The sequence below is a fragment of the Mus caroli genome, unplaced genomic scaffold (assembly GCF_978045245.1).
Source record: "Mus caroli unplaced genomic scaffold, Mus_caroli_1 scaffold_4, whole genome shotgun sequence".
NCBI lineage: Eukaryota > Metazoa > Chordata > Mammalia > Rodentia > Muridae > Mus > Mus caroli.
This window is the reverse complement of record NW_028227259.1, coordinates 89,285,531-89,308,786: the sequence shown is the minus strand read 5'-3', so window position 1 is coordinate 89,308,786 and position 23,256 is coordinate 89,285,531. Positions and strand designations below refer to the sequence as shown.

Genomic DNA, 23,256 nt, shown 5'->3' with positions numbered 1-23,256 from the left:
CAAGGAGGAACCAAATTACTTGCCCAAGCTTGGGCAGTCAGAAGTAGGACTCCTGTCAGCAGTTGGAAAGCCAGGCAGCACGCTGTCATCTGAACGCTTCTAATTTGCCTAGGGTGCACTTGCGTATAACCCACCCCCTTTCCTTTCTTCCTCAGGTCATGTGTGGTGAGGGCCAGGAAGAGAACGTGTGTGGAGCCCTGGGTTATCGGCCTCATTTCTTTTTTATCCCTGATTGCCTTGGCAGTGTGCATTGGGCTCACTGTTCACTATGTCAGATACAGTAAGTATGAGCGACTCTGGCGTCATGTGACCCATTCCAATTGTTCCTCATGGAATTTCCTGTTTTGGCTTGCCTCGGGGCTGTTTCTTCATCGCTGTGATTTATATGCATTAGCTAAGAACTCTTTGAATGCTTACTCTTTTTATTTCAATAATCCTCAGAAACCTAGGAGAATCCTTCCTTTCATCTTAGATGTAACAGTGTTTCCTGCTAGGAGTAGAATGCTACTTTTCAAAATAACTGGGAAGTGACAAAGGAATCTTCAATACGGGAAGACGACAAGTTAGCTAGAATATAATGTCTTGAGCTGAGGTCACAGAATAATAACCCTGATTTTAAAAAAAGTCAACTTTATCTAAATCTTAGCATTCCAATAAATGAACTACACACTAAAATAAATATCTTGTAGGGCTGAGCTCCCCTCTGTACTAAGTTGGAGACGTGTTCACCATGGTGTATTGCTAAATAAGTGCCTATGTCATTGAAAGTCTCATCTTGGGATGTTGGTGATGACAGAGGTCAGGATATACTGATGTTCATTCTGAGGAGGCTCCCTCTCTTGTTAGGAGTTTTTTAATGCCAGATGAACTCCTAGTTGCTGTTATTAATCAGGTGCCCAGGGGACTACAGATATAACAACCCTTCTGAAGTTTCCCTATACTGTTCCTCGGGTTTTAATTAGTTGACTCAACTATGATCTCTTCGTTTCATATCTCCCTGTGTGACTAGATTCTGTTTTGATATTGAAGGCCCTGAAACCATAGAAGCTCACCACTTGAATCTAATTTAATTGGGAATTTGAAGAAGGTGCTTTCCTGTACAGAGGAAGATCTGTACAGGATTATCTGTACAGATCTGTAATCTGATTATCTTCCTCTACTATCTACCAAGTACAAGGTCAATTTTCAAAACAAGATAGATACATCTCTTTTGTGTGGTTTAAAGAAAAATAATGCTCAAAAAATATCTTTGGGTGGTGTTTATACACATGCTGTCTTTTTTTTTTTAAATTGAGGTTTCTTTATTTTGATAATAGAAATTTCTCTGAAATAGTTTTAATACAGAAGAGTTGCTAAGATAACATTACAGTATAGATTGGTTCTGAATATACTGAGCCTCATTATGTTGTAAGCATTGTTATTTCTCTATGGATGTGGAAGGCTATAACTTACTCATTTTTATATTTCCAAAAAATTTGAAGACTCTTGGCATATATCAGGTGCATTATATATTTTTATTCAATACTAAGTGATAAAAAACAAATGACATACTTTTAGGACTGTCTGATTTCATAAGAAAGCCCTAGAAATGTTAGAGGCTTGATCCCTTTTTTTGAGAGAAAAAAATACTTCTTTCTCTATCTCCTTTGCATTTTCCTAAGCTTGGTTTTGTAAGATTATGGGTCTCATGCCTGTGTACACTGAAAACTGGGTCACATTTCCCAGTATCTGGTTCCAGTATCATGCCGCTTGGGTGATCAGTTCAGAAACTGTAACACATAATTCCCCAGTACCCATACAGCACACCTGTGTAAACAAGGATTCTTGTACGTTACTATTTTGTATGTATGACTTACCGTCTGGGTGTGGAAACTAACAACAGATTAGACAAAACAATGAGCAGTTACGAACTCACATGCCAAACTCAACAGATGTGTTACAGAGTAAATAGGAATGTGCCCGAAAAAACATCACTTTGAGCCTCACTTTACAAAGCTCAGGACAGCTGATAATTGTTTGTCTAACTCCGGTTAAGTGCCTTCAGGGCTTTCTTTACACTTCTCTGTGCTGTGAATGTGTTAGTGAACAACATCACTGTAAGTTGTAGAATTACCAGCCTGTTAAAAAATTATCAACAATTCATGGTCATCCATATTTTTAACATATTCAATATTTGTTAAATTACAAGAGCTAGCATATTATATCAGAAGCTTTATATTATGAAAACCTTGTGGCCTGCTTAAGTCTACAGAGAAAAGTACAATATTGAGTACACAAATTGTTTCTGTGGTTGATCCATGTGAAGTACTGATAGTTAATCATGCTTTGCCTGATCAAATGATGCAATCTATAATTAAAAAAAAAACTATGCTTAAGTGACTAGAGGGACCTCTTATCCTCTTCTGAATAACATTACTACTTAATATGTGATTAATTATCGGCTACATCAACATCAGCTTGGAAGAAGAAGAGCCTGAGTCTGGGTGAAGCATAGTCCATTTTCTTACAATAACTATTTTCAATGGTCTTAGGTTATTATTATATTTATAAGGCTTGGCACAATGTCTATCACAGAAATTTGGTAGGCATTAGTATCCACTGAAGGTAGACACAAGTCTCTGACCCTTATGTATGTAGAAGGGGAAAACTATACTACATTAACTCTACAGTAGGTCAACAAAGCAGGTTGTGTGAATTGGCAGCAGAAACAGGGCACAGTGGATAAGAAGCAGACAAGACATCCCCTAAGCCCAGTGGGCAAAAATAAGGTCTGTGACAAAGGAGCTCAATGAATATATTTATTGTCTTTGGAAAGTTATTACAGGTGGCAATTCTAGCTCTCTAAATTTCTATTTTCTGAATTCCTACCCTCATTCCTTTCCATCTCTGGCAAAAATTTGATTTTCTCACAGTGGAGTCCAGAATTAATGAATAGTTTATTGGATGGGGGTGGGGTGGGTTGTCTACTTCTTTAATATAAAATAATTCAGCCCTGGGAAGCTTCTGAATGATGTGTTCATCCACATGGCATGACTAGCTATCCTTTGGGCTAACCAGGGAGTGGATAACATGTGAGTAACTAGCTCACAGCTCTCATGGGGTATTTGCACAGCAGTCCAGAGCACCGGGCACTTCTTATAGCTTTTACACTCTATAAAAGAGTATGATGAGCATTTATCTTTATGTGGAGATCGCTCTGGAGCCTGAAGCAGGATGATGGAGCAGATGACCAGGGATGGGAGTGTTCCTTATTGTCTTAGTGTTTCTAGTAGTCAACAAATGGAGTAGTAATGATGCTGTACGTATCTGATTAAAGGTTATGATGGGTTTTGCCTCTTTCCTTGTAGATCACAGGAGAACCTATAGTTACTACAGCACGTTGCCATTCACAAGTGACAAGCTATATTCTGAGTTTGGAAGAGAGGCTTCTAAAAATTTCACAGAAATGAGCCAGAGGATTGAAACTATGGTAAGTAGCTTTGCCTCTAGGTTGATGACACTGGGAGGTTCTAGTTTCTCAATTGACCCCTGCATAAACTTTGAAAACTGACAGAAACGCATGCAAAAGGGATCCAAAACAAAGCTCACAATACCTGACCTAAAATACTATATCTGCAAGGCCAAACCAAGTAACATCTAGGCATTTATGAATGCTACTCACCTTACCATACTTTTGTATTTATTATTGACCACCACAGTCCAGAAACTCTGGGCATGTGAGGCTGAAGGGTATAAAGAATAAAAGACATAGATTTCACATAGATATACAACCTATGGAAGAGTCTCTGAGCAAAAGAATGTAGTGATTAAAACCCTTCAGACCCATATATAAACACTATGCCTACTTGTAGATACATCTACTTTATCAAGTTTAGGTATACAAGGTTATAGGAAGGCAATGGTAGTCCCTCTGAGGGAGGAATGGAATAGTTCAAAAAGAGAAAATTAGTACCACAGGCCAAAAAAACAAAGGTGATGAATTGTCATCACCATGTTACCTAGACAACAAGTTGGAAGTTTCTTGCCTAATGAGGTAATTTATGGTATGAAGTGATGGAAAGAGAACTGAAGGAGCCAGTTCTACTCACCAGCTGTCTGTCAGTCAGTGATGTGTCAGCATATGCTAAATTACTTTTTCTCATTCTGGACAAATCTTTTTGTATGTTAATTTAGGCATTAAATTAATATAATTTGCAAAATGTCTTCTAGCTTCAATATTCTGAATAGGGGCAGATGGAACTCTTTTATGTGGGTCTGCTTTGTTGCCATAGTGAAAGACTCCAATAGTCTATTTCCTAATGAAAGAAGGCTTATTTTGCTTGATGGGTTGGGTAGTAGTAGGTCAAAGGGCTGCATCTAATGATGGCCTTCCCTTCCTGGCATCAGAAGGAGGCTTACCACATCACTAGTCAGAGACAGAGAGCATTTGTGCCGTCCCTTCTGCTCTCTCACTCTTCTTCAGAGCCACCAGGATTCAATCATGGGCTCTGCCTTAATAGCCATATCTAATCTGACTCACCTCCCGAATGCTCCTCCTTTAAACACTATGTTTTTTTCACTCTCCTGCTACATTACAATGGGATTAAGTTGTAATGTATGAAGCCCTGGGGAGGGGCGCAAACTGTGTCTACACCTTGGACTGATGACACACTTTCACAGAAACTGTGTAGCTCACTGAGGAGGAAGTCAGATCCTGGTTGCATGTGTCCTTGTAAGGGAAAAATCAGATGCTCTTCCCTAATTTTCATACTCAGGTAAAGAAAGCAAAGGAAACAGAGCCTGGAAAGTCAGCATGTCACTTTCCCACCCCACCCACCCCTCACCCCCCCGCCCAATTTTTTGTGACATTTTGGAAATGAGTTTTCTAAGATTCAAATTGATTTAAATCTAAAGGAATAAAGATCATTAGTACCTTCAAAATAAATAATCATTTCGAAATTATTTGATACAAGTAAATCCTTAAGTGAAAACTTCCAAGTGAATCACCAATGCTAGGACATATCTATCTATCGTATTGCCAGTGTGGCATCTGTGCTGGCGGACAGCATGAGGCGTCAAGGAAGCATAAGCATGACAGGAAAAGGTCACTCACTGTTTCTGCTAATCACCAGTGTGTGCTCACTGTGTTTAGAGACTGTCCACTTGCTGGAAACTAGAAGATCCTGAAATCTTTACTTACCCAAGACCTGAGTTTTAAAGTTTCAATTCATTTGAGTTATTTATAGCAAGAAGTATCTGCCCCAAACCTTCTGTCATCTTACGAGAGAAATTTCATAGCCTGGTTGTTCAGAGCTCCAATTCATGGGACTTTCTCAGGGTGTTCCCAGGACTGAGCTGGCCACTCAGTATGTGAGTACACCTGGTAACTGTCTCATACAACACTGCCATGCATTCATTCCGGTAACCGGCTGTCACTTAGAAGAACTACTTCATTCTTTCTCCAAAACCACATGTCCAAATACTTTCTTTCCCTCCTTTCAGTTGTTTTGCTTACACATTTTATCACAGTGAAAGAAATCAGAAACATTAAAAATAGATACTTCATTGTCTTCTGCTGTAGAACTTCTTAACTCGGGGGATAGAGGATGAATTGACTTGTAAGGAAACAGTGTTCGGTTTTGATAGCCTACAGAACAGAACACTTAGGTCCACACTGGCCTCAATGTGGCTGTCATTATGAATAAGGAGTTCAGCTCCCAACACTGGAGAGGATTCCGTAAAGGACTACTCAGCCTCAGCACATAGTGAATGTTGCTTAATGGATTTTGCTTGCTCGTTCACTTTGTTTTGTATTTTAACTGACGATAGAGCAGTGGTTCTTAACCTTGGGGTTGAATGACCCTTTTACAGGGGTCACCCAATATCATCAGAAAACACTGATATTACATTATGATTCATTACAGCAAAATTACAGTTACAAAACAGTAATGAACATAATTTTATAGTTGAGGGTCACCACAACATGAGGATCTGTGTTAAAGGGTCGTAGCATTAGGAAGGTTGAAACCACTGCTCTAGAATACTGGATTACTTAGTGAATTTCAGAAAACTGTTCTTGTTGACGTACTTTAAATATCTTTAAACAGGTAAAACGTGCATTTCATAAATCTCCACTACGGGGACAACTTGTCAAGGCTCACATTATCAAGTTCAGGTATGTTGAAACTAAAATGTTGATTCTGGATCTAACTTAATGCTTAAATTCTTAACCTGGTCAGTAATAAACATATTTTAAAATACTAATGATGTGATATGATTCAGTTCGACAAGTCTTTATTCACCTGTTCTATAAAAACCATAGGCTCAACAAACATTATTTAGTCTCCTATTTGAAAATGAACATTTGCAGGATGCCTGATGAGAACAGAGGTATAACTGTTGCTGATGCTATGATTTGTGTATGTGTGTGTTTATGAAAACCATCAAAATTGGGGACTAAGATAATAGCAAGTAGAACCCTGCCCAATGAGATTCTTACATCTTCATATCTTGCATTACCTGCCCACTACTCTAGTTAATTAAACCTATTTTCTTCTATCCTACATTTTTTATGCTTCAAACCTTTACCAAAGAGGATTTCAGAACCCTTATCAATTATTACTAATAGGCAAGGCCAGAACACAAATTTCTGCTGTTGTTTTGTGTTGGGGTCAAAGCCTTGTTGCATAGTCTAGGCTTGCCTTGAACTTCCAATCTTCCTTTTCTTCCGAGTAGTGAGATTACAAGTGTGTAATTATTTGGCAAAATACAACATTTTAAGTAAAACACTACATATGGACCTTAAATTATGTATTCTAACACACATTATTTTTATTTTCCAAAAACAGGGTAAGAACTGTTTATTATATTACTCAAATGACACCCCTGAATTACTTCCCAGGCTGTCACTTAGATGACATCTCCAAGGCATTGCTTGGATGGATTTTTTTTCCTGAAAAATTCTGTACTTGAGATGGAATCCTTTTTGTATCTCTGTCTACTTTATAAATGTCCATTCTCTCAAGGAATATATCATCTACATGGCTTCTTGCATTATTGGAATCCAAGTTTTAGCATCCAGTCTGAATGGTTTTCCCAATTTCTCTATTTGCTTTTTTTTTTTTTTTTTTTTTTTTTTGCACACCTGGCAAAAGGTTGCGTGGCGAATCCCCCAACTCAAGACTCTAATCATACCATTGGGAAACCTGAAGTTGCCAGTCACATCTCTTTCACCCGAGCCCCTCAGAATGAAAAGTAACTAAGTTGTGCCAGCTATGTGTTTCCGAGTTGCTTTCCAGCTTCTCTACTTCTGTACCTCAGCAACCCTGCCTGGCCACCCACCCTTCCTTCCCGACGCTGTGCCTTGAAGATGCTCAAGCTTAGGGGAAGCATGAATGGCTAGCAGACCATTGAGTTAAGACACTAGCAGACCATAGGAGACGAGACAGTGAGTCTGGCTGGATGGAAGGAAAGGGAGCTGTGCTCGACAGTGTCGGTTAAGTTTGGAATTTAAGTTAGTTAAGATGAAAAAACACATCATTATAAAAAAAAAGGAAAGCCAAGAGAGCCATGCATAATAATTCGACTCAAAATTTCCTCTCTCCCTCAATTTTATCTCTTTTCCCTCCTTCCCTTCCTTCTTTATATTTTTTGGACAATAGTAAAGAAGATGATGGAGTGTTGGCTCACATGCTGCTGATTTTTCGAATTCGCTCTACCGAGGATCCTGAAACTGTGCATACAATTATTGAATATGTTCTGCGTGAAAAGCTGAAGTATGCTACGGGACCCCCCAATGTTGATCCTGAGTCAGTTAAAATTAAAAGTAGGTTGGATTGCCTTGTCCATTTCTCTTACATAGAGTAATTCTAGAATCGCTCTAGGCATTCAGTTGAAAATTCTCTTGCCTTTTAATTGCTGAGGTCCTGACACCTGTAAGTCATTGCTTTGAAACTAAATTGGTGTTAATGACCCACTTTCATTCATGAAAGTGTTCTAAGCATAATTCTTTCATGCAGGCGTTCATTATCTCCTGGGAAGTGTTTTTATTGTACCTTGTATGTTGGATACGGAATCTAGTTGTATATAGAAAAAGTAGCTTTGAATATTCTTCTGCTTGTTACTTCCAACATGGGTTCTGAGAGTGTGACATAGAAAAGCTTTAACATACGTGTTGTCATAGCTGCTTTCTTAGGATCATTTACCAGTGAACAACTGTAATGCACATATATTCAGTTTTGTGTGTTTTTACTCCTGTAATTGAACAAGTTGAAGTAAATAATTTTGTTTGCTTATTTTTTTTTCTGGGACCACAAAGGATTACACAATGCTGTTTTATAGTTCATGCAAATACAATCATCCTCTTGGTCCACAGCATCCATGTCCATGGAGTTGGAGAAGTGTAGAAAAAAACATTCTTTCTGAATACGCACATTTTCCTTGTAGTTATTCTTTAAAAATGGGAAACAATAATGGTCTGCATAGACTTAGTATTGTCAGGCCTTTTAGGTAATCTATATAGATTTAAAGCATGTATGAAGATGTATGTCTGTTACATGTAGACACTAAACCACTTTAGAGCATCATTGATTTTTGACATCTTTGGGAATGTCCTTAAATTAATCCTTTATATAGGGCACATTCTTTCAGAGCTTTGGTTTATTAATGAGAAGAAAGACTGGGTAGAAAATGGACTATATTTTTCTATCTTTCTTTCAATATTATTATTTTCAGCTAAAAGAATTACCTAATACACACCAGAAATTGAACAACAACAACAAAAATCTACGAGAGGGTGTCTTGTACATTTGTGCTTATTAGAATGCCATTGCTTCCTTCCTAGGTTCTGGAAATTTCTACTTCAAACATAGACATGACTTCCTTTACTACCAGTGTCCCCTCCATTCTTGGTGCTGAGTTTGACACATCTGTCTTGTACTTGGTTTGTGTCTTGCTGTGCTCCCCCAGGTTGTGTATTTACCAGGATTCTGACTTCATAGAGCATCATAGCTAATACATGCAAGTGGCATGATGAGACGTCATAGACACAAGTTCCATATGCCTCCTCTGTTCATACCATGTTCGAATATCACACTGGACTTCACTTTCAAAGCACAGATTGCAAGATAAGATAATTAAAATTATTAAGGTAGTAGCAGAATGGCATTGAAACAAGTGAGGAGCTATTCTCAGTATGGGAACAGACAAAACCAGAATTTTTAGAAAGAAGTTGAGGAAACAAACTGTCAATAGAAAACAGACTGTTAGATAGAAAACTTCAGACCAATATCCCTTATGAATATTGATGCAAAAATCCTCAATAAAGTTCTTGCTAACCGAATCCAAGAACACATCAAAACAATCATCCATCCTGACCAAGTAGGTTTCATGCCAGGGATGCAGGAATGGTTCAATATACGGAAATCCATCAACGTAATCCAGTATATAAACAAACTCAAAGACAAAAACCACATGGTCATCTCGTTAGATGCGGAAAAAGCATTTGACAAGATCCAACACCCATTCATGATAAAAGTCTTGGAAAGATCAGGAATTCAAGGCCCATACCTAAACATGATAAAAACAATCTACAGCAAACCAGTAGCCAACATCAAAGTAAATGGTGAGAAGCTTGAAGCAATCCCTCTAAAATCAGGGACTAGACAAGGCTGTCCACTTTCTCCATACCTATTCAACATCGTATTGAAGTCCTAGCCAGAGCAATTCGACAACAAAAGGAGATCAAAGGGATACAAATTGGAAAAGATGAAGTCAAAATATCACTTTTTGCAGATGATATGATAGTATATATAAGTGACCCTAAAAATTCCACCAGAGAACTCCTAAACCTGATAAACAGCTTCGGTGAAGTAGCTGGATATAAAATTAACTCAAATAAATCAATGGCCTTTCTCTACACAAAGAATAAACAGGCTGAGAAAGAAATCAGGGAAACAACACCCTTCTCAATAGTCACAAAGAATATAAAATATCTTGGCGTGACTCTAACTAAGGAAGTGAAAGATCTGTATAATAAAAACTTCAAGTCTCTGAAGAAAGAAATTCTAGAAGATCTCAGAAGATGGAAAGATCTCCCATGCTCATGGATTGGCAGGATCAATATTGTAAAAATGGCTATCTTGCCAAAAGCAATCTACAGATTCAATGCAATCCCCATCAAAATTCCAAATCAATTCTTCAACGAATTAGAAAGTGCAATCTGTAAATTCATCTGGAATAACAAAAAACCTAGGATAGCGAAAACTCTTCTCAAGGATAAAAGAACCTCTGGTGGAATCACCATGCCGGACCTAAAGCTTTACTACAGAGCAATTGTGATAAAAACTGCATGGTACTGGTATAGTGACAGACAAGTAGACCAATGGAATAGAATTGAAGACCCAGAAATGAACCCACACACCTATGGTCACTTGATCTTCGACAAGGGAGCTAAAACCATCCAGTGGAAGAAAGACACCATTTTCAACAAATGGTGCTGGCACAACTGGTTGTTATCATGTAGAAGAATGCGAATTGATCCATTCCTATCTCCTTGTACTAAGGTCAAGTCTAAGTGGATCAAGGAACTTCACATAAAACCAGAGACACTGAAACTTATAGAGGAGAAAGTGGGGAAAAGCCTTGAAGATATGGGCACAGGGGAAAAATTCTTGAATAGAACAGCAATGGCTTGTGCTGTAAGATTGAGAATTGACAAGTGGGACCTCATGAAACTGCAAAGCTTCTGCAAGGCAAAAGACACCATCAATAAGACAAAAAAACCACCAACAGATTGGGAAAGGATCTTCACCTATCCTAAATCAGATAAGGGACTAATATCCAATATATATAAAGAACTCAAGAAGGTGGACTCCAGAAAGTCAAATAACCCCATTAAAAAATGGGGCTCAGAACTGAACAAAGAATTCTCACCTGAGGAATACCGAATGGCAGAGAAGCACCTGAAAAAATGTTCAACATCCTTAATCATCAGGGAAATGCAAATCAAAACAACCCTGAGATTCCACCTCACACCAGTCAGAATGGCTAAGATCAAAAATTCAGGTGAGAGCAGATGCTGGCGAGGATGTGGAGAAAGAGGAACACTCCTCCATTGTTGGTGGGATTGCAAGCTTGTACAACCACTCTGGATATCAGTCTGGTGGTTCCTCAGAAAATTGGACATAGTACTACCGGAGGATCCAGCAATACCTCTCCTGGGCATATATCCAGAAGATGTCCCAACCGGTAAGAAGGACACATGCTCCACTATGTTCATAGCAGCCTTATTTATAATAGCCAGAAGCTGGAAAGAACCCAGATGCCCCTCAACAGAGGAATGGATACAGAAATTATGGTAGATTTATACAATGGAGTACTACTCAGCTATTAAAAAGAATGAATTTATGAAATTCCTAGCCAAATGGATGGACCTGGAGGGCATCATCTTGAGTGAGGTAACACAATCACAAAGGAACTCACACATATGTATTCACTGATAAGTGGATATTAGCCGAAAACTTAGGATACCCAAGATACAAGATACAATTTGCTAAACGCATGAAACTCAAGAAGAATGAAGACCAAAGTGTGGACACTATGCCCCTTCTTAGAATTGGGAACAAAACACCCACGGAAGGAGTTACAGAGACAAAGTTTGGAGCTGTGATGAAAGGATCGACCATCTAGAGACTGCCATATCCAGGGATCCATCCCATAATCAGCTTCCAAACGCTGACACCATTGCATACACTAGCAAGATTTTGCTGAAAGGACCCAGATATAGCTCTGTCTTGTGAGACTATGCCGGGGCCTAGCAAACACAGAAGTGGATGCTCACAGTCAGCTATTGGATGGATCACAGAGCTCCCAATGGAGAAGCTAGAGAAAGTACCCAAGGAGTTAAAGGGATATGCAACCCTATAGGGGGAACAACATGATGAACTAACCAGTACCCCGGAGCTCTTGTTTCTAGCTGCATACGTATGGAAAGATGGCCTAGTTGGCCATCACTGGAAAGAGAGGCCCATTGGACTTGCAAACTTTATATGCCCCAATACAGGGGAATGCCAGGGCCAAAAGAATGGGAATGGGTGGGTAGGGAAGTGGGGGGGGGGTATGGGGGACTTTTGGGATAGCATTGGAAATGTAATTGAGGAAAATATGTAATAAAAATATTAAAAGTTTAAAAAAAACTATAAAAAAAAGAAAACAGACTGTTAAGTACCTGAATAGTTACTAAGACCCAATAATCAATCCTCGTTATGTCTTGCATTTTCCCCACAATGGTCAGATGGAGAAGCTATAAAAAGAGTGTCTATAATAAAATTCCCAGTATATCAAAATTAATAAACAGCAGAAGGAAAATTAATATTTTAATATGACTTTTTTTCATTTAGAAACTTGCCTTGTCATATGTGATCAAAGAGAATATTTCTGACCACTGTAAAACTATTAAGTCAGGAAATATGAATGCTTACCATACTCTTTACTCCTTATTTGGGCAAATGTTTGCAGACGGTTAGGTCCTGACTGCTGAGTGTCACCAAGATCAATTGAGTTGACTCTGAATATGGAGGCAGTCTATGAATCTAAATCCCTAGCAGAAAGAAAAATTAGTATGGAGTAATTATTTTTAAATGTTATCATGGAGTTGAACAATGTGCTACATGTGCAGAACTATGTTTTATTTATATATATATATATATATATATATATATATATATAAATATTCTGAAGTGATGCTTCATAAAACTACCGTTGCGTTCAGGGAATCAATATTGAAGTTTAATTAGATATTTATTAAAGAGGGGGTACAGACTTCTAGAATCTTATTTTCTGGTACAAAAATTCACATTCTTAGATTTCAACAAAACTTCTAAATCAAAGTTATTGAGAAATGCAACAGTAATTTACATTATAAACAAGTTACCTGGGTGCTTCTTGTCCACACCAGAGCCCCAGGCTCATTGTTCATTCCCCCCTTCCTCTTTGAAATGATACAAAAATGCATGTCTGTAATAACCTAGCTATATTTATTTCCTTATAACCCATGGATACTGTCCTAGAGCTTTATCAGCTGTCTGGGGTTGAAAAGCACAGACAGTGAAATTTTGTTTTGCTCACCCTGTCTTATTCATCATTTGTATTTATTTTAGAAATCAACAAGACAGAATCAGACAACTATTTCAACCATTGTAAGTTGAATGTATTCATTATGATTGTGTTACCTGATTGCAGGAGGGTAACACTCTAGAACGTTTACATGTGCTTTTGGTGGATTCTCCAGTGACAGAATAATTTGCATGATTTGTGCCTATCTCATGGCCTTCTGTTTTGTCTCTGAGTTCCAGTAAGGAACAGCAAGATTGGGAAAACTTCAGATTGGGTGTACAGGTGCCTGAGACCACGAAAACGGAGGGGAGTGAGTTAGACAACTATTGAAGAAAAAACAAAACCACCCTTTGCATGTGTTATTATTATTTTTTTAGCTATAGACAGAAAATAAATGTCAATCTATTCTAAATAAAAGCATTTCGATATTGCTTGTTTACAATAGAATTTGCAGGTAATTGTAGACTTGTGGTGTATTTGACAAAATTAAATATGAAAATTTAAAAACCTAGAAATTTCTAGACTTAGTAGTTCATTCTCTTATAGCTGAGCAATCATAGTTATTTAAAGAAAATATTTACTAGTTACAGAATTGGTAACAGAATATTATTTATTTTTAAAATTGTAAGATGGCTCAGCAGGTAAAGGCACTTACTTGTTGCTAAGTCTGACAATCTGAATTCAATCCCTGGGACTCACATAGAGGAAGTAGGGAACCAACTACTGCAGGCTGTGCTCTACCCTTCACACACACACACACACACACACACACACACACACACACACTCACACATCAGTTTGTAGATATAAATATATTCACATGAAGTAAATAAATGTAATTAATTAAGATAAAAGCTGAGTATGTTGATTAATTCATAAATATCACTATCCTAGAACTAAACATATAATCCCATTATCTAAATGACATATTCTAGCCATCAATAATGATTAGCAATCTAGGATGTACTAGTTTTGTGTTAGCCAAAAAGGAAGCAAAATGGACAACCTGGATCTGCCCAAAGCAGCTTATACTCTGATATAACTAGATGCTTGAGACTAACTCATGACCACATAATTCTAACACAGCATTCTCCATCCCAGGGCCTTGCTATTTCAGAAGGTATCATGCCCCATTGTAGCCTTTCCATCATGATTGCATGAGCAAATATCACTGTAGTTATCTTTTCTTGACTAGGAGGAACTCTACAAAGGTTTCTATGATGCACAAGATAGTCACTCATAACAAAAACGTTTATGATTCTAAGTAGCAGTGGTACCCAGGCTGAGGAGAAACTCAATTGTAAGTGATGCTGAGGGAGAATACCAACAAAACAACTGACAAACACAGATGGAATGCCTTTGTTTGTGTTGCCCTTAAGGAAGCATGAAAGAAGTCATAATTAATTTAGTATGGAAGCAAGGAAATGATTAGAGAGGTCTAAGACAATTTCACAACCTGAGTAGACATTGACTAAATAAAATGTTATTATTTACAGAATCATAAAAGCATGAGAAGATGTTTGATCTATTAGAAAATTGGAATGCTTAAACAATTGCTAATTTGTCTCTTGTCTACTTGGCAGGTTGTGGGACACGACGGAACAAATCTACAGTACAGACTAGTGTGAGGATTGTTGGAGGGACACCAGTAGAAGAGGAAGAGTGGCCATGGCAAAGCAGCCTGCGGTGGGATGGGTCCCACCGCTGTGGAGCAACTTTGATCAACAACACATGGCTTGTGACTGCTGCTCACTGCTTTCGAACGTAAGTCCTGACCTTTGAGGATGGGGCCTAGGGAAAGTGAGTGTGATTTTACATTATATATTCATGAAATAGTTGATGAGTTTTGAGAAAGGGTGTCACAAATAGAGAATAGCATGTTTACCATAAAATATAGTGGGGATCTCAAAAAAGGTTTTATGGTCTCTGGAAATGAAAATGTTGCCAGAGTACACTGCTGTGGTGTAATTACTCATTGATAAATTTATGATACCTCGCTAAAGAATATGGGAACTTTAAGTCCTGTTTGAATTTTGAGCTTGTTTTCAAAAGGAGGAACTGATAGTCACTGCATATTCTTATCAGAACCCAAGGTTCTGCAGATGGTAGGTTTGATCCCTGAGAGGATATTACAAGAAGAAAAATAAGGAAGTGTGAAACAAATTCAAAGTAGCAAATTTTACAACTGAATAGTTGATGTATTTTAGAATGAAATGTTGAGTTTTTAACCTGGCACCCAAAATATTTATCATATACACAGTGGCAATTTTTTAAAAAGTTATCTTTGTCCTTCGTAGACTTCAGAAAAATATACATCCTTGTATGAAGAGGATGTGGGCACGTAGGATGTATTCAGTATCATTCACTGTAGGATTTTCTTTTTTCTTTTTTAAAGCATTAAAATGGACTTTTACATTTTTTGTTAGATTTTTTTTTATCTACATTTCAAATGTTATCCCCTTTCCTGGTTTCCCCTCCAAAAACCCTCTATCCCCTCTCCCTCCTCCTTCTCAACAACCTACCCACTCCTGCTTCCTGGCCCTGGCATTCACAGCACTGGAGCATTGAACCTTCACAGGACCAAGGGCCTCTCCTCCCATTAATGGAGCAGAGACTAGAGGAATGACCATCCAGAGACTCCCCCACCTGGGGATCCATCCCATATACAACCACCAAACCCAGACACTATTGTGGAAGCCAACAAGAGCTTGCTGACAGGAGCCTGATATAGCTGTCTCCTGAGAGGTTGTGCCAGTGCCGACAAATACAGAAGTGGATGTTTTCAGCTATCCACTGGACAGAGCACAGGGTCCCCAATGAAGGAGTTAGAGAAAGGACCCAAGGTGCTGAAGGGGTTTGCAGCCCTATAGGAGGAACAACAATATGAACCAACTAGTACCCCAAAAGCTCCCTGGAACTAAACCACCAACCAAAGAAAACCTATGGTGGGACCCATGGCTCCAGCTGCATATGTATCACTGTAGGATTTTTCTTTGCACATGTTGCTTGTAGCCACTGATGGTAAAGGCCTCTGTATCTGCAGTGGACATCATGATGCGTGGTTTTACACTTGATCTAGGAAGAACACCCTGTGGTTTCTCTGCCTGGCTTGAATCCAGAGCCCAGATCTTAGACTGGAAAGAGTTTAATTTCTGTTGCTATGAACTATAACTTAAAAATTTTTATACGGCTACCTGCAGATAAAAATCATTCCTTACAAATTATTACATTGGTGTCAAAGTAAGCTATACTTTACTATTACCATTATTTTACTTATTTATTTGTTTTTGGTAGACACAAGGACCCATCCAGATGGAGTGCTACCTTTGGGGCAACATTACAACCTCCAAAACTGACGACAGGCATCCGGAGGATAATTGTTCATGAAAAATACACATACCCATCACATGACTATGACATTGCACTGGCAGAGCTGTCTAAGCCGGTCCCTTGCACAAATGCAGTGCATAAGGTTTGTCTCCCTGATGCAAACCATGAGTTTCAGCGGGGGCAGAGGATGTTTGTGACAGGATTTGGAGCATTGAAAAATGATGGTGAGCATCAGAAGAGAAAAATCACGTCTCGTTGACCTAGTTTGGAGTTCCAAGGCATTTAAAGAACTGAGAGCTATATCAAAATATGCTGTGCTGGAGAGATAACTCAACGGTTAAGTGCACTGACTGCTCTTCCAGAGATCCTGAGTTTAATTCCCAGCAACCACATGGTGGCTTACAAAATACGCTGGCTGTTCATGTGAACTCAGGCTAAGGCAGGCTTTATGTCACTTAGAAGATACATGCATTCTTTCTTGCCACAGCCTCTATTTATTGCATTATTGCTTTTACTGTAATGGTATTGTAAAGTTATGCGAAGGAGCAGATATGCCTGTTGGCCACTGAATCTCTTTTTCTTTTATTTTAAACAAGTGTGTACACCTGAAGTGTGTGTGTGTGTGTGTGTGTGTGTGCATGCATATTCTTATATACTTGTTGTGATGTGAGTGTGTATAGGCCAGAGGGTGATGACAGATGGTTTCACTCATTCTTCTTCACCTTCTTATTTATTTATTTATTTATTTAGAAACAAGATGTCTTTTTTTTTTAATCATCCTTCTCTCATACATTACACTCAAACCACAGTTTTCCCTCCCCCCACTCCTTCCAGTCCCCCGATTCCCACCTCTTAACATACCCCAGATCCACTCCCCATCTCTTTCTCTTCACGAGTATCAACCAAACATGGCATAGCAAGTTATAATAAACCTAGGTATAAACCATCATATCAAGGCTTGATAAGGCAACCTATAGGAGAAGAAGGGTCCCAAGAGCAAGCAAAAGGGTTGGGGGCTCCCACAAGGGGTAATAGCAGCATAGAACTTGTGGGAGTGGCCAGTGAATGGCTGGTTTGTGGACTCGTACTGATCAAATAGTTTCTGGGCAGATCAATGTTTTCTGATTAACCAATAAAGAACATGTTTCACGTTTTTTGTTTTGTTTTGTTTTGTTTTGTTTTGTTTGTTTGTTTGTTTTTAAAAATTAGGTATTTTCTTCATTTACATTTCCAATGCTATCCCAAAAGTCCCCCATACCCACCCCCTCTCACTCCCCTACCCATCCACTCCCATTTCTTGGGTGGTGGCGCTCACCTTTAATCCCAGCACTTGGGAGGCAGAGGCAGGTGGATTTCTGAGTTCGAAGCCAGCCTGGTCTACAAAGAGAGTTCCAGGACAGCCAGTGCTATATAGAGAAACTCTTTTTTTCTTCTTGAGACAGAGTTTCTCTGAGTAACCTTGGCTGTTCTGGAACTCACTCTGTAGACCAGTGTGTCCTCAAACTATAGAGATCCACCTGCCTCTGCCTCCCATGTGAAGATTTTCTTTATCTATTCTTTGGTTAAGGGATATCTAGGTTGTTTTGAGTTTCTGGATATTATGAATAAAGCTGCTATGAACATAGTTGAACAAGTGTCCTTGTGATAGGATGAAGCATCATTTGGGTATATACCCAAGAATGATACAGCTGGGTCTTGAGGTATATTGATTTCAATTTTCTGAGGACTGCCATATTGATTTTCAAAGTTTTTGTAGAAGTTTACACTCCTACAGGCAATGGAGGAGGGTGCTCCTTGCTCCACATCCTCACCAGCATGAGCTGTCACTTTTGTTTTTGATAGGATGTCTTTTTATTTTATTTTATTTTATTTTATTTTATTTTATTTTATTTTATTTTATTTTATTTTATTGGTTTTTCAAGACAGGATTTCTCTGTGTAGAACTGGCTGTCCTGGAACTCACTCTGTAGACCAGAGTGACCAGAGCTGGCCTCAAACTCAGAAATCCACCTGCCTCTGCCTCCCAAGTGCTGGGATTAAAGGTGTGCGCCACCACGCCTGGCTTTGATAGGATATCTTACTGAACCTAGAGCTAGATGTTTTAATTAGACTGGTGGCCAACAGACCTCCAGAATCCACCAGTCTCTGCCTCCCCAAAACTGGGGTTTCAGGCATGTGCAGACATGACACACTAGGCTTTACCTACTGAATTTCTTACTACTAATAATTTCCTGTTAGCCATGTGAGAAATGTGAGTTAGCGTTTGATAATACACCCAATTTGATGATTAAGTAACCAAACAGTTTTTTTCCCCAGACATAATCTTGTGGAGCTTAAACAACTTGAGGTTTTTATTAGGCACTAAATTGTTTATTTAAACTAGTTAGAAAGTATTCAAATATTACTGTTCTTTGGGCAGTGGTGGCTTATGCCTTTAATCTCAGCATTTAGGAGACATAGGAAGGCAGATCTCTGTGGGTTTGAGATCAGGCTAGTCTACAGAATGAGTTCAAGGACAGACAGAGCTACAAACAGAGAAACCCTGTCTCTAAAAACAAACAAACAAACAAACAAACACAAACAAACAAACATCCCCAGCTTTTTCTTAATACATGCAAGCACACACACACACACACACACACACACACACACACACACACACACACAGGTGCACATGCACACGCACACACACCTGCACACACATACCTACACACACACTCACACACACACACTCTGCCACTTATATATATATATTTTTCCTTTTTAAGGCTTATAAAATACAGGTATCTATAAACATGACTATTTTTTCCCAGGTTTCACCCAGAATAACCTTCGGCAAGTACAGGTGGACTACATAGATACCCAGACCTGCAATCAGCCTCAATCTTACAATGGAGCCATCACTCCTAGGATGTTGTGCGCTGGCTTTTTAAAAGGAGAAAAAGATGCGTGCCAGGTAAGAGCTTGCCTATTAGCATGCTGTACAACGACTTGTTCACCTTTCATTTAAAAATCATTACGGATTCACAGGAAGCTGTATAGAGTTCACAGATGAGTCACATGTCATGTTTTGTTTCTATTTTTTCCTTGTAATTTATTTTTTTATTCACTTTACATCCTGGTCTCATCCCCTCCCTCCTCTCCTCCAGTCCACCCTCACAATCCCTCCCTCATTATCTTCTCCCCTCCTTCTCCGAGAAGGAGAAGTTCCCCTTGTGTACCCTCCCAACCCAAGACATCAAGTTGCTACTGGACTAAACACATCCTCTCCCACTGAGGTCTAACCAGTCAGTCCAGCTGAGGGAAAGGGATCCAATGGCAGGCAACAGAGGCAGAGATAGCCTCTGCTTCAATTCTTTAAATAGTTTGTGCTACATGCTATTTTATTGTGTGTGTGTGTGTGTGGACATGCATGTAACATGTCATGCATGTGGAAACCAGAGGTCAACTTTCTGGAGCGGGTTTCTCTTCTTCTGCATGTCTGTTTCAGGGATTGAGTGCCGAGAGCCAGGCTTGGTGGCAAGTGATTTTGATGTACTGAGCCTTCTTGCCAGCCCTCAAGTGTGTTCTGTACCCAATTTTCTTCTATGGTTACTCTCACATAGTTATGATAAAACTATAGGGAAATGTAGTTACATAAAATCCGGGGAGTTGACAGTGGCCCAAAAATATGCTTCTAGGTATATGGTATTTTGCCACATTCAGATAGACTTATGGAATTGCCATTGCAGTTAATATGGAGTTTATTCCATCACCCTGAAGATCTACATTGGGTAATAAACTCCTGGCTTCACCTTTGGCCTTTAATATCAGGCAATTGCTATTTTTCTCTATCTCTGTAATCCTGTGAATTTCAGAATGTTAAGTAAAATCACACAATTACTTGTTTTGGATTTCCATTTGGTGTATCTGCTACTAATCTCTACTATTTCTTTGTAGAAAAAAAATCAGCAATTCCTCTAACTTGGTGTAGATACATGGATGTGATATAGACCTTACCACAGTCCAATGGTATTAACTTTTTATTCACTGGAGTGGAATATAGAGTAGAAAAGATACCTCCCTTTAAATCTCATTATAATTCTTTTTTTAATTAAATATTAGTAAATACAATTATTTACATTTTCTTCTCTTTGGAGATCTACATTAAACAATGTTTTCCTTCATTGCTAAGCATAACATAAGCATTCAAGTGGAGAAGAAAATTCCGTTTACTCAAAGATTTTCATGCCTCTTTACCTACAAGATTCCTTTTCTGTTTCAGGACTTTCCTGTAAGCATACTTTTAATGTAGGTCTGTTGATGATAAGGTTACTTTGTTTTGTTATTGTTGTTGTTGTTTTGTTATTTGTTTGTTTGGTTGGTTTTTGTCTGACAAACCCATTACTTCTCCATCATTTCTGAAACGTAATTTTTCCAGATATAGAGTTTGACATTGACTCCCTTTTGGGGCCCTTTACATCATGAGCATTTGTGAGCAGGCTGATCTGAGTATAAGGAACCAAACTCGGTCCTCTGAAGAGCACTACACACTTTTAGGAGTCAAGCCATTGTCCGTGTTCGTTCTCAGTAATAGGTTACTCACCACTTTCTGGTGGGTTAGATAATATTACAGAGGTGGTGTTTCAGCTAAGTCCACATTACTGTTCATTCTTCAGTGAAATGAAGATTTCATTTATGTACTGAAACCTGAGGCCTACACTGATCTCTCAGCAGCAGAACACCTTTTTGTAGGTAGCTGAACACCCTCCCCCATACTAGAAATTCACCATGTTCATTATAGTTTAGCTTGGCTAAGTAGCAAATTCTTCCTCATGGGCTGAGTTACAAACTAGCAACCTCTCTCTTTTTCCTTAGGGTGACTCCGGAGGTCCACTTGTTACTGCAGATGTTAGAGATATATGGTACCTTGCTGGAGTAGTGAGCTGGGGAGATGAATGTGGCCAACCCAATAAGCCTGGTGTTTACACTAGAGTGACCGCCTTCCGACACTGGATTGCTTCCAACACTGGTATCTAAACCAGAGGGATGAAATGGATGGTTTCATCTGTTGACTGTTCTTGGAGACACACAAATGGAAAAGAAGCCTTGCAAACCAGGAGGGCCCAAAACACCACACTGAACAATCTGAAGTGTATATTTCCTTCCCAGCATTGCTTTTACAGGAGCATATTGCTGCTGCCAGGTGAACTCTGCCATTTAATTTTCCACAAGTGTTTTGTCACCCAAATTTCAGCTCAACCATCTAAAGTATTCATGCATACATCCAAGGTGAAGCAACCCTTTCCTTCACTCATCAGCTTCTCTCACATTAGTTAACTTCTTCTTTTCAAATGTAAGATAAGGAATAAGGAAAATATAAAAAGAAAACAACTTACATTAGTGATATCTTAAAATAGAACCTGGGGGAATGATCATATTCAGTATAAAAGACGATCAAGCAAATGCAGCAACAGACTGTTCAAAATTCTATGTTGGAGAAGTTGAGGAAACAGAGAAACTAACATATAACTTAATTTTTTTCCTAAATAACTAACAAGAACAACACAAGAGCTACTGCTTCCTATGGCTACATAATAACTCTTTGTAATGTACTTGTCATGAACAAACCAAAGCAAAGATTATTTATTTGCAATTGTCTTGCAGAGGATGCCAATATACAGCCAGTGATGAAATACACAATTCACCTACTTGCTTGACATCATAACATGAAAATTAATGAAGGAATGGAGGGTGTGGTGTACGTTACTAATCAATTTACTGTAAATTCTCTCAAGGTTTGAGGGTAAATTAAAGGTTTATTTCAAAATAATCACCTCACCCTATGTGGTAAAATAATTGTATACTTGAATGGAATTTAAAAAGACTCAGCCTAAACTAACGACTCTGGTGGGATTATCCTTAACCTCTTCCAAACTGCAGATCTTGACTGGAATAAGGTTCAGATATTGGTGTGTAGTAATAGTCATGTGATTGTAGTTGGTACTTGGACTTTTTCTTTGAAATGATGGCAGATTTGCTTTCTCTGCCAGAACTTTTGGCCTGTGCATGAGAAGTGGGCATGGTACATTCATCTGTACTGAGATGTTACTTGATGGGTCGACAAAATAGGGAAGGCATTCTGGAAGCTACATTAATGCTGTGCTGAATAGGTACCCACTTAACACAATACTGAAGAGAAAGAAACAATGTGATCCTGGCCTCCATTGTGATCTTACTTTGATAAATTATTGCTGATCCATTAGATATCCTATATCCAAATGATCCAGAATGTAATGAACTTAGGACTGATGCTGTGGTCTATGACATGTTAATGGTAAGTTTTCACCAATGCATTCAGCAATCATCTCATTGTATACAGACTCAAAGAGAATACATAATATAGCATGTTGTACCATAGGATATTGAAAACCAAGATTGTCATGAAAAATATTGACTTCTATGAACTCAAATCATATTCACATATCAACTGATAATTTGACACTTGTCTAAAATAAGGTATAAAAACTGACATGAATTGTCAATATTTAATATTCTGAATTACTGTTCTATTTAATAAACTCTTTGGGGAAAATTGAGAAATTAGAAACTTTAAAGGTATATAAGACTATTAAAATTAGATTACTTTCAGAGACTTGTTAGAAAGTGATTTATGTGGCTGGAGAGATGCTCAGAGGTTAGGTATTCATACAGCTCTTCCAGAGGAACTCACATTGGACAGTGCTCAACAGATGTTAACTCCAGCTCTTGGGACATTCAACACCTTTGGCCTCTATGGGAACCTTTTCATAGGACTACACACAGACTACACACCTACAGAGAGTGGGAGAAATA

The 23,256-nt window shown here is 38.6% G+C and overlaps 1 protein-coding gene across 1 annotated transcript in view; it reads left to right on the top strand.

Moving 5' to 3' along the window:
- Nucleotides 1–22,615, top strand: part of LOC110295270 (transmembrane protease serine 11E) — a 47,571-nt gene extending 24,956 nt beyond the window's left edge. The window contains exons 2-10 of the mRNA XM_021163757.2: nucleotides 156–280; nucleotides 3,348–3,469; nucleotides 6,087–6,154; nucleotides 7,641–7,804; nucleotides 13,137–13,175; nucleotides 14,676–14,856; nucleotides 16,387–16,646; nucleotides 19,236–19,378; nucleotides 21,280–22,615. Coding sequence (XP_021019416.1) covers nucleotides 156–280; nucleotides 3,348–3,469; nucleotides 6,087–6,154; nucleotides 7,641–7,804; nucleotides 13,137–13,175; nucleotides 14,676–14,856; nucleotides 16,387–16,646; nucleotides 19,236–19,378; nucleotides 21,280–21,441 — 1,264 coding nt within the window. The 3' untranslated portion in view covers nucleotides 21,442–22,615. The remainder of the gene's footprint in view (nucleotides 1–155; nucleotides 281–3,347; nucleotides 3,470–6,086; nucleotides 6,155–7,640; nucleotides 7,805–13,136; nucleotides 13,176–14,675; nucleotides 14,857–16,386; nucleotides 16,647–19,235; nucleotides 19,379–21,279) is intronic.
- The last annotated feature ends 641 nt before the right edge of the window (nucleotides 22,616–23,256 follow it).